General features: G+C 41.9%; 1 protein-coding gene across 4 annotated transcripts in view; it reads right to left on the reverse strand.

The window, feature by feature from the left end:
- Positions 1-12,952, reverse strand: part of slc25a42 (solute carrier family 25 member 42) — a 93,797-nt gene that overhangs the window by 40,488 nt on the left and 40,357 nt on the right. For all 4 annotated transcript variants that reach the window (XM_073068097.1, XM_073068096.1, XM_073068095.1 and 1 more), the window contains 2 exons: positions 4,179-4,290; positions 503-528 (listed from right to left, as the gene is read on the reverse strand). In XM_073068097.1, coding sequence (XP_072924198.1) covers positions 503-528; positions 4,179-4,290 — 138 coding nt within the window. The remainder of the gene's footprint in view (positions 1-502; positions 529-4,178; positions 4,291-12,952) is intronic.

The raw sequence follows: 12,952 nt of genomic DNA on the forward strand, positions 1-12,952 counted from the left end.
CCGCCAGGACTTCAGAACTTTTTAAAAGCTATTATTAATGCTTTTTGAGATAGTGATTTAGATGCATATCATATTTTTTACTGAGTTAAGTATTGTATGTAATTAGTTTTGCTACAACAAGTGTATGGGACATTGGAAAAAAAGTTGAATTTCCCCATGGGGATGAATAAAGTATCTATCTATCTACTGGTTAGCAAGTTAATTGGTCATTGTAAACTGTCCTGCGATTAGGCTAGGGTTAAACATGTGGTTTGCTGGGCAGTGCAGCATGAAAGATCAACCTCTGCCTTAAATATACATCAGCAAGTTAGACCACAAGTGTCAAGTGGAGGACAGCTGCTCATAGATAGAGTCAATAGTGAATATAGCACTCAATAGAAACCAACTGGAAACAATCAGCTTTCTCATGTCTTTAAAGTAAGACACCTTGCAGATCACAGAACTGATATAGGAACAGGGTCCAGGAAGGATTGAGAAGACAGGGAAAAGATGACATTCTCACCTTAGCTGAGAACTTGCTTGAAGATACTGTGAACAGAAAAGACAGACATGATAAAACTATAATGAGATGCACATAGTCTGAGCTAATAAACCTGGCTCACAGTATGAACAAATATTCCATTCAATTTGGACTGAGTGGAAAATAGGAGTTTGTTGTATTGATCAGTGTGAATAGTGTCAATTTCCCACAACAGTTATCAGTAAGACACAAAACAGTTTCATGTCTGCCATCAAATTTCTGAGTAGTCCATGAACACTACCTCTTTTGCCCTTTTATTGTGACTTACAGTAATTTTTTTTATGTATTGCACTGTACTGTTGCCACAAAATAACAAATTTCAAGATGGTGCTAGAAAGTTCGTAAACCCTGTAAAACTGTTTTTGCATAAATATGACATACAATGTGATCAGATCTTCACACAAGTCCTAGATAAAGAGAACCCAATTAAATAAATGAAACATTTGAAAAATGATCCAATATTACATGTATTTGTTGCAAAAAAGTATGTGAACCTCTGGGGGAATAACTTCTACAAAAGCAACTTGGAGTCAGGTGTGCCAATCAATGAAATGAGATTGGAGGCGTGGTTTGTACAGGTGCCCTTGCCATATAAAAAAGACACACAAAGTCAGGTTACTGACAGAGCTTGCTCTTCTCAAGAAAGATCTGTTTATGTGCACCATACCTTGATCAAGACAATTTTCAGAAGACATCAGAAGAATTGTAGAGATGCACCAAACTGGAAAAGGCTATAAAATCATTTCTAATGACCCGAGAGTTCACCAGTCCACAGTAAGAGAAATTGTCTACAAACAGAGGAAACTCAGTACTGTTGCTACTCTCCCTAGGAGTGGGCATCCTGTAAAGATCACACCAAGAGCACAATACACAATGCTGAAAGAGGTGAAAAAGAACCCAAGGGTAACAAATGGCCTGCAGAAATCTGTACAGCTTGATAAAGTCGGTATCCATAATAAGAAAAACACTGAACAAGAATGGTGTTCGTGGAAGGACGCCACAGAGGAAACCACTGCTCTCTTAAAAAAAACACAACAAAACAACACACATAGACATTGCTGCACACCTGAAGTTTGCAAAAGACCACCTATTCCACAACACTTCTGGGACAAATGTTCTGTGGACAGACAAGACAAAAGTTCAATTTTTTGGCATAAATGCACCATGCTATATTTGGAGGGAAAAGGGCACTGCACACCAACTCCAAAACTTCATCTCAACTCTACAGCCTAGTGAAAGGAGCATCATGGTTTGGGACTGCTTTGCTGCCTCAGGGCCTGGACAGCTTGCAATCATTAAGGTAGTGGTCACCAACCCGTCGATCGCGATGGACTGGTCTCATCTTTGAGACTTTCCCAGTAGATGATCCCGAAAAAAAAAGAAAAATAAATACACAAATACTGTTGAGAGATTGTTTCTGGGTTGCAGGGTTTTAGTTCCATTCTTTCTGCCCAGTGCGCATGCCCACTGTTGAAGTTGAACCCACGCGAGGTCATCAGTCACCTAAACGCTGTGACACCCTTGCGCCAGGTAACACTGGCGGCCTCACACAGCCGGCGGGAAGTGCCGATGCTACTGGCCTGGAGCGTGGAAGATGGGCACCGCCTCTAAACCTGTTTAGCACACCGAATGTTCGTGGGAAAGCCAGTGCTAAAATATTCATAGACGACCTAATCCAGGCTCAGGGTTTCGTAAGTAGCAGAGCAACTACATCGCTGCGATCTACTAAAGCAAACTTTTGTTGGCCGATAGATCCTACAAGGGGGGTGGGCGCATGTCCTGTCGCACTCTTCGCTTGGTCGCTCTCTCTGGACTGTGACCGCGCGGCCCCGGCACGGTCCTCTCACCCCACCCACGACCAGCCGCACCTGGCCAAGGCGTCTGGCGGGCGGGAGGCTGGAGTTCGGGCCCAGAGGCTGTCTAATGAGGCAATGAAGCACTCAAAGCTGCTTCGGTACCCTGAAACCAAGTGCCCTGCACTTAAAGATAAACCCGTTGAGTTTTTCCAGCAGAAAAAATTTGAGCAAGCGGGACAGAAGCTAAGTGCGAGAGCCGCAAAAACTAAGTTGCGAAATAGACTGGACATAAGGAACCTGCTTTGACTATCGCCGCATTCCGGTCATGTTTAAACCCCCCACCCCCGTCAATATTGTCAATATTAAACCGGTCTGTGGTGGAAAAAAAGGGTGGGTACCCCTGATGTTTATACATTATTTCTATTTCCAGGTTGCGAGGTTTTACTTCCAGTCTTTTCTGCCCCGGTGCACATGCGTGTAACTACCGGTAATCAATCTGGGGTTGAGCTTGCCTTTCCCAGTGTAAAGGGGGTTTCTTCTTTTTCTTTGTTACTGCATATGTTAATCAAAAGGGCTTCTTTGTTTTGTTAAAAGTAGGAATGCTTCTTTGTTACGAGAGAGTGCTGGAAGCTTGTTTAGGCTAAAATCTACTGATAACGAGAATTGTATTCCTTTGTTAACCAATTGGGATTAATGTTGTTGTTTCTTCTGAGTCTGTAAACTATTGTTGGCTGGCTTTTGGGGAGATTGGCGCGAGGGGGTGAGAGAGAGGACGCAATGCTATAAACTGGGCGAGGAACAGACTTCCCAAGCGGGGGTCCAAGGCCAGGAGGTACCCGGAGGAGAGGAGACGAAGATAGATGTGTTTGGTTGACCACTTCGGGTGGTCCTGACCTGTGAGTCGAGGAGTTCAGAGGGGATCGAATGGTGGCCAGAAGACTTCAGTAATTGAGCTCCAACGGTTGTGCACGAAGTGGTTTGGACTTTGATAAGCTTGGCGCCTTTTCTTTATTTTCTTTTCCTTCATGTATACTGTATCGTTATTAATTACTTAGTTATAGTAATCTTTATAAACTGTAATCATTTAGTCGCATATGGTGTCCTGTTTGTTCTTTGGTGAGGCAGGGACATCACACAGCATCTACACAAGCTGATTACCCAGTTTGGCGGGGCGAAGGCTGCTCCCCCTAGACGAGAACGAGCTGAGTGAGCCTCAGGCGACCCAGGAGGTTACACCAGGTAGGGGATCTTGGGCTTAAAAAGGTTGGTGACCACTACATTAAGGAAACAATGAATCCAAAATTGCATCAAGACATTTTTACAGAAGAACGTCAGGGTACCAGTCTGTCACCTGGAGCTTAATATAATTTAGATAATGCAACAAGACAATGATCTGAAAGATAAGAGTAAATCAACAACAGAATGGCTTTACCAGAAGAAAATTTGTGTTTTGGGATGGCTGAGTGAAGGTCTTGACCTTAATCCTATTGTAATGTTGTGGAAGAACCTGAAGCAAGCAGTTCATGCAAGGAAACACACCAATCTCCCAGAGTTAAATAGTTTTGTAAGGAGGAATGGCCTAAAGTTCCTCCAAACAGATGTGGACTGATCAACAGTTACCAGATATGCTTGGTTGAAATTATTGGTGTACAAGGGGGTCACAACAGTTACTGAAAGCAAAAGTTCATATAATTTTTCCAAATACATGTAATATGTAAAAAATGCAGTACAACACCACAACAGCACCCGGGTTCATGGGTGACACGGTCACAGTATAATGACAGCACCTGGTCTGCAGTGCAGCACTCATGTGGAGAGGATACCGAGTGGGTTATCATTTCTGCTGTAACATGGTCCCTTACCTTGAAATATGATTTTAGTTCTGTCCAGTGGTGCCACTGTTGTCTTTGCCACAGCACCAGCGATTGCCCCAGAGACGAGAGAATTGATAATCTCGTGCTTTCCTCTCACTTCCTGTTACAGTGAACAGAAAGACACTTCAGAAGCCCAACAGACGCATATTTTGAGCAACAAACACAAAATGCTGGAGGAACTCAGCAGGTCAGGCAGCATCTATGGAAGAGTGAACAACAATATTCCAGGCAGAGACCCTTTATCAAAGGTCTTCCATAGATGCTGCCTGACCTGCTGAGTTCCTCAACCATTTTGTGTATTGCAGAAAGACACTTCAATATTCTTGTAAAGACACTGCAGAAGATGGAAATGGCTACCATTTCTGTAGAAAAATTTGCCAAGAACAATCATGAGCATGAGACCATGATCGTCTACATTATATAACACAGCACATGATGACGATTACAATTCCAAAGAACTGCTGCCATAAAACAGAATCAGAATTATCACCAGCATGTGACGTGAAATTTGTTAACTTAGCAGTTTAATGCATGACATAGAAGAGAAAAAAATACTAAATATAAAATAAGTAAATCAATGTATATTGAGTAGATAAAAATCATACAAAAAACAAATAGTGTACATTAAAAAAAGTGAGATAGTGTCCAAGGGTTCAATGTCCATTTAGGAACTGTGTGGCAGAAGGGAAGAAGTTGTTCCTGAATCGCTGAGTGTGTGCCTTCAGGCTTCTGTATCTCCTACCTGATGGTAATAGTGAGAAAAGAGTATGCCCTGGGTGCTGGAGGTCATTTATAACAGACACTACCTTTGAGACACCACTCCCTGAAGATGTCATGGATAATTTGCAGGATGACCCAAGATGGAGCTCACTAGATTTACAACCTTCTGCAGTTTCTTTCAGTCCTGTGCAGTGGCCCCTCCATACCAGACAGTGATGCACCCTGTCAGGATGCTCTCCATGCTACAACTATAGAAGTTTTTGAGTGTATTTGCTGACATGCCAAATCTCTTCAAATTCCTAATGAAGTATAGCTGCTGTCTTGCCTTCTTTGTAACTACATTGATATGTTGGACCAGGTTAGATCCTCAGATCTTGACACCCAGGAACTTGAAGCTGCTCACTCTCCACTTCTGATCCCTCTATGAGGATTGATGTGTGTTTCTTTGTCTTACTCTTCTTGAAGTCCACAATCAGCTCTTTCGTCATACTGATGTTGAGCGCCAGGTTGTTACTGCGGCACCACTCCACTAGTTGGCACATATCACTCCTGTACGCCCTCTCGTCACCACCTGAGATTCTAACAGCAATGGCTGTACCGTCAGCAAATTTACAGATGGTATTTGAGCTATGCCTAGCCACATGGTCATGTGTATATAGAGTAGAGCAGTGGGCTAAGCACACACCCGAGGTGCGCCAGTGTTGATCATCAGCGATGAGGACATGTCATTACCAATCCACACAGATTGTGGTCTTCAGGTTAGGAAGTAGAGGATCCAATTGCAGAGGAATGTACAGAGGCCCAGGTTCTGCAATTTCTCAATCAGGATTGTGGGAATGATGGTATTAAATGCTGAGCTATACTCAATGAACAGCATCCTGACGTAGGTGTTTGTGTTGTCCAGGTGGTCTAAAGCTGTGTAGAGAGCCATTGAGATTGCGTCTGCTGTTGACCTATTGTGGCAATAGGCAAATTGCAATGGGTCCGGGTCCTTGCTGAGGCAGGAGTTCAGTCTAATCATGACCAACCTCTCAAAGCATTTCATCACTGTCGATGTGAATGCTACTGGGTGACAGTCATTAAGGCAACACACATTATTCTTCTTAGGCACAAGTATAATTGTTGCCTTTTTGAAGCAAGTGGGAACTTCCACCTGTAGCAGTGAGGTTGAAAATGTCCTCCTATTGCCACAATAGGAGTAACTAACAGTACGTTAGTTGGTTGGCACAAGTTTTCAGAGCCTTACCTATCGGGACCTTCCTGCTTCCGAGGGGTCACTCTCTTTAAAGACAGGCTAACATCGGCCTCTCAGACAGAGATCACAGGGTCATTAGGTGCAGCAGGGACCTTCAAAGCTGTAGTTGTGTCCACCCTTTCAAAGCACACAGAGGAGATGTTGAGTTCATCTGGTAGTGAAGTATCGCTGCCATTCATGCTATTGGGTTTCACTTTGTTAGAAGCACTGTCTTGCAGACCCTGCTAGAGTTGCCATGCATCCGATGTCACCTCCAACCTTGTTCGAAATTGTCTCCTTGCCCTTAAAATAGCCCTCCACAAATCATACCTGGTTTTCTGGTACAGGCCTGGGTCGCCAGATTTGAATGCCACAGATCTAGCCTTCAGCAGATGACGTACTTCTTCGTTCATCCACGGCTTTTCACAAATGGCAGCAATATTAAACCTGATTCCTCCTCAGCCCCACAATCCCAACCTCTGGGCACCCACTGAAGAGGGAAAGGTCGATCTATACATCAAGTCCAGGAAGGAGATGTCAAGAGGTCCAGCTGATATTCACAAATCCCCTCCCTGGAGAGAGCAGGCAATAGGTCAGTAGGTACTAGCTTAGTGGATGTCAGGGAATGGTGAGAATCAGAGGGGCTGCGGTGAATCCTATCCTACATTTAAGTTTGTTGAGGTCATATTGAAACCGGAAACACAGATTTAGATACACAGTAAAATACCCTTTCTACTATTCCATCCAAGCACAAAATTACTGCAGCAGTGACCAGAGTTCAATTACATCACTGTCTATACATTCTCCCCTTGACTGTGTGGGTTTCATCTGCTCCAGTTTCCTCCCACGTTCTAAAGATCTTTAGGTTAGGGTTAGTAAGTTTGGGCTTGCCATGCCTGCAAGCTGCACCCAGCACATCCTCGGAATGTATTGGCTGTTGACACAAATGACACATTTCACTTTGTTTTAATGTACATTTCACAAATAAAGCTCTTTATCATTAAAAACTCTACAAAACTGGTACCAGAGATTTGATGAAGTTAAACTTCAAAAAAAAGTCCCAGAATATGAAGAGATGTGGACATTCAGTTCTCAAAAGAATTAAAATTGAATAAGCCTCCACCCAGAAAAAAAAACTTACTGTTTAATTGAAGATGGCATGTATAAAATTCACAGCCTTTCTGCAAGGACATTAAGCCAATAGTATAGTTGTGTTGCAAGTCCTCGTTAATTCCATTGGCACAAAATGCCAACATTCTGTTCGAGTTGGCAAAATGACCAAAAAAAAAGATAAATATGCAGGCATATTGCTTGTAAGTGACATTGGCCGAGGATAAATAATTAGTCAAAACTCTAAGTACCGTGCTCTTCAAATTAAGTCATTTTTCTGAAATTTCCCTGGAGCTAAATTTGACTTTGGTTTGTGATCTCATTCACACCCAAGAACACATTTATGGTAGCACATATCCACCTAAATGTATGGTGGAGAGTACACAAACTGGCTGCATCACGGCCTGGTTTGGACACACCAATGCCCTTGAACAGAAAATCCTACAGAAAGTAGATACAGCCCTGTACATCACAAGCAAAGCCCTCTCCACCACTGAGCACATCTACAGGGAGCAGTCACAAGCAAGCAGCAACCATCACCGAGGACCCCCATCATCCAGGCCATGACTTTTTCTTGCTGCTGGCATCAGGTAGGATGTACTGGAGCCCCAGGACCCACATACCTGTATCAGGAACTGGTTTACCACTCAACTATCAGGCTTTTGAACCAGAGGGAATAACTTCACTCGCCCACAACCTATGGACTCACTTTCAAGGACTCATCTTGCGTTTCAATATTGATAGCTTTTCCTCCTTTGTACTTGCACACTGGTTGTTTGTCTGTCCTGTTGCATGCAGTTTTCACTGATTCTATTGTGTTTCTTTTATTTACTGTGAATGCCCACAAGAAAATGATATAAATGTACTTTGATCTTGCACTATATACTTAGTAGTTACATTCTCACATGTGGGAACTTGCAGCTGTCTGAAGCAGAGTTAACACTCAGCAAAACCCTTACAAAAGGAACTGAGGTTAAAAGATGTGTAATGAGAGAAAACTGTGATAAGTTCATTTAGAATAGATGGTACTACCATTTACCAGAACTGAGGGACAAATGTACTGCCAGAGTTAGGAATCGAGGCAGAGATCACATTTTCAATGACAACAAAGGGCTTACAGAAAAAAGGATAAAAGCATACAGCAATACAGTATCAGAAGTGCAAGATTACAATCAGCTAACAAGCAGGCTGGTTGCTTGGTTATTGTATGTGTGTAATTCTATGGACAAGATGTCAAAGGATTTCATGCTGCCCAGTCAACAAGAGGAAAATTCCATAGATAAGGAGCAAATAAGAACTTATGCACTCTGCACAAACATTAAAACACAGGAGTGAAAAGTGGATTAGACAGCAAGTGCAAGAGTAACCAGAGTCCTCTCCTGACGAAGGGTCTCAGCCTGAAACAGCAACAGTGCTTCTCCCTATAGATGCTGCCTGGCCCGCTGCGTTCCACCAGCATTTTGTGTGTGCTGTCCAAAGTAAATTATCAAAATGCATATACAGTTGTAAAAACATGCAAAATCTGACTGGCAGGCCTGACTGCAGCTAAGAAGATTGTAGTCCAGCGTTGGAAACCTCCTCGTGATATTTCAAATACTCACTGGCTTCGGAGCTTTTTGGACATTTCTTACCTGGAATTATCATCAGTAACAGTAAATGATGCACAACCAAACACAATCTTAATGTGGACAAATTTGATATCTAACTTAAAAGATCTTCTGTTAAAATAAGAAATGCTCTGTCTATGTATGCACTACTATTCAGTTGGTTAGTGGAGAGGAAGAAAGGGGGTGGAGACTGGGTGGGGATGAGGGTTAGGGGTGGCTGGGTTAAACTGTCAAAATGTAATTGGCAACTGGTTGTATTGAATATACCGGTAATTTGTTGGTGTTGCAAGAAAAAGTTTGTGAACCTTTTGCAATTATCTGACCTACTGCATTAATTACTCAAAATATGGTCTGATCTTCATCCAAGTCACAATAATAGACAAACACAATCTGCCTAAACCAGTAACATAAATAATTGTACTTTTCATGTCTTTAATGAACACATTGTTTCATGATCCACAGTCTAGGCTGGAAAAGGTACGTGAACCCTTGTATTTACTGTAATAACTGGTAGAACCTCCTTTGGCAGCAATAACCACCACCAAACATTTCCTGTAGCCACTGATCAGATTTGCACAATGCAAGGAGGAACTTTAGACCATTCCTCCATATAAAATTGTTTCAGTTCAATATTTCGGAGACACCTTGCATGAAAAGCCCCCTTCAGGTCATGTCACAGCATCTCAGTTGGGTTAAGATCTGGTCTCTGGTCTTGGCCATTCCAAAGAACAAATTTTCTTCTTTTTAAACCATTCTGTTGTTGATTAACCCTAATCTTTCAGATCATTGTCTTGTTGTATTATCCAACTTCTATTAGGCTTCAGGTAACAGACTGCTACCCTGACATTCCCCTGTAAAATGTCTTAATACAATTTTGAATCATTTTCCCCTCAAAAATTGTAAGCTCTCCTGGCCCTGAGGCAGCAAAGCAGCCCGAAACCATGGTGCTCCTTCCACCATGCTTCACAGTTGGCATGAGGTTTTGGTCTTAGTGTGCTGTGCCCTTTCTTCTCCAAACATAGCAGTGTGCATTTCTGCTAAAAAAAAAAATCAACTTTTGTCTCAGTTGTCCACAGAACATTGCTCCAGAAGCATTGTGGAACATCCAGGTGGTCTTTTGCAAACTTGAGATATGCAACAATGTTTTTTTTTTGAACAGCATTTGTTTCCTTCATGGTGTCCTTCCATGAAGGCCATTCTTGTTCAGTGCTTTTCTTATATTGGACACATGAACGGAGACTTTAACAAGTTCTAGAGATTTCTGCAGGTCTTTTACTGTTTCCCTTGGGTTCGTTTTCACCTCCTTCAGCACTGTACTTAGTGCTCTTGGTGGGATCTTGGCATGGAGCGTAGCAACAGTATTGAATTTCCTTCACTTGTAGACAATTTCTCTTACTGTGAATGATAAACACTCGGGTCTTTAAAAATACTTCTGTAGTCTTTTCCAGCTTCATGCATCTCTACAATTCTTTTTCTAAGGTCCTATGTAAGTTGTTTTGATTGAGGCAAGATGTACATAAACAGATCTTTCTTGAGAAGATCAGGCTCTGTCAGTAACCTGACAGTCTTTTTTAATATAGGGCAAGGCACCTCTACAACCCACACCTCCAATCTCATCTCATTGACTGTGTAATGCCTTGGTTAAGAACATGTTTTATTGTTTTTCTGCAAATGCAGTTAAATGCTGTCCTTAGTTAAGTCTCAGACTGGTGTTTTGGCTTCAGCCAAAGACAAGGAGCCATTTGCCCAACGTAGGAATGTTGTGTCAGCCAGTTGGGTTTGTTTTGGGTACGTGTTGTAACATGCTGCCCAGCGGGATGCTATGTAAAATTCAATAGAGCTGGGCTGTGTCAGATTTTTTTAAAGGACAGTAGTTTGGTGTGGGGTCTTTTGTGAGGAGGTGCGGAGAAGAGCACAAGGAAAGACTGAGCACCCTATCAGTAGGGGAAACCTTTTTGCAAGGAGTACTTTACATTGGCTGGTGGCGTAGAGGCATCAGCGCTGGACTTCGGGGCAAGAGGTCCTGAGTTCGAATCTGGCCAGCTCCCTTGTACGCTCTCCACCTGTGCCTGGGTTGAGTGTTGAGCTAGCAACACGACCTCGTAAAAATGGGCTCCGCTAGGTTTCAGATGCCCAAGACACGCCATACGATGAGCAATCACCAAAAAGATCGGTGCAAAAAGCTTGTCATGATGGCACCCCGACAACTCCACCAGGAGTTAAGGGTGCGCACACACACTTTATGCACCTGAATGGCTTTAAGGAGGATGTGCCAATACTTCGGAGTTAGCCAGTTTGTTTGTGATGTTTTTCAAGGGAATTTGGCGCCATGAGTAAAGCGATACACCCAATTACTACAGAAACAAGCTCCAACAATTATGTACATATTTAGACTGCTTTAACTGCAATGGCCCCTTTCTCTAAAGTCAAAATATTGGTAAATATACTTTCACCGTAATTGTATACTGGTGTACAATCTGTCATTTCTGGTGAATGATAATTTTGCATGGGGCAGTATTTATACAACGTTCACCACAATTTTCACTCTCATCAGGCAATCCAGTGTTCTTGTTTGGTTAAACACGAATCATACCAAACCTAGACGAGTGTTGCTTATTGAAGGTGGCCTTCTCACTGCCGAGTCATGTGACTGTTAGCTAACAAGCTAAGTTTGTTGTGAGCCACAGTGAGAGGGTCACAATTGGAATACCAGACTTCAAATAGCTTTTGTAGAAAGCATTAGCCCAGAGGTTCATATACTTTTTTTTTAAGAACATAGACTGTGATTGTTCAGTATGGACAAGTAGTAGTACAATTATTTGGGTTATTAGTTTAGGCTCATTATGTTAGTCTATTACTGTGACTTAGATGAAGATCAGGCCGCATTTTATGAGTAATTAATACAGAAAACCAGGTAATTGCAAAGGTTTCACAAATAGATTCATTTTCCTGTGAGCACAATAGAATCAATGAAAAACTACACACAAAAACTGACAAACAACCAATGTGGAGAAGGTGACAAATTGTGCAAAAAAAATACTGAGAACATGAGTCTTGCAAAGTGAGTCTATAGAATCAGTTCAGAGCCGAGGTGCGTGAAGTTATCCACAGCAGTTCAAGAACCTGATGGTTGTAGGATCTAAGGCCCTTGTACTACCTACACGATGGTAGTAGCAAGATTGTGCCTGGCCCAATGGGTATTTGTGCAATCACTCTTCTCTGATGTTAAGCTACCTGGTTACATCACGGTCTGGTATGGCAAATACAAAAAGGAACAAATAGTAAGTAATAAGTAACATTGAGAACATAAGTTGTAAGTCCTTGAAAGTGAATCCATAGGTTGAGGAATCAGTTCAGTGCAAGGGTGAGGGCCACCATTCACAGCACAGAAATTCAAAGGTTCATTTTGTCAAAAGTACGTACAAACCCCATTTCCAGAAAAGTTGGGATATTTTCCAAAATGCAATAAAAACAAAAATCTGTGATATGTTAATTCACGTGAACCTTTATTTAACTGACAAAAGTACAAAGAAAAGATTTTCAGTAGTTTTACTGATCAACTTAATTGTATTTTGTAAATCTTGTAACTATTGAAAATCTTTGTACTTTTGTCAGTTAAATAAAGGTTCACGTGAATTAACATATAACAGATTTTTGTTTTTATTGCATTTTGGAAAATATCCCAACTTTTCTGGAAATGGGGTTTGTACGTACAACTCTGGTATTTCTTTTCTCTCCAGATAGCCATGAAATACAGAAAAATCATACAGAAAAACATCGACCCCACCTATGCACAAAAAAGAAAAAACTCACAATCTTCAAACCCCCACCCTTGCGCCAAAAGTAGTGACAATAGCATTGAACCCCCAAACCCTCTCTCGCACGAAAAGTAACATACTGCCCACCTGCTAATTGGTGACAAAAAAGAAAACACAGAAAATTGAAGGAGACCCATATAATCTACAGTCCAATAATCACATAATATAGAATATAGAAAACAACCTCCCATCAGCATTTGAGAGCGGCCTCACAAACTTATTCCTTCAATGAAGAGTAACCACTACACTAGGTCCAAATCCCACTGACCTGGC

Source organism: Hemitrygon akajei, chromosome 16 (assembly GCF_048418815.1).
Source record: "Hemitrygon akajei chromosome 16, sHemAka1.3, whole genome shotgun sequence".
Lineage (NCBI taxonomy): Eukaryota > Metazoa > Chordata > Chondrichthyes > Myliobatiformes > Dasyatidae > Hemitrygon > Hemitrygon akajei.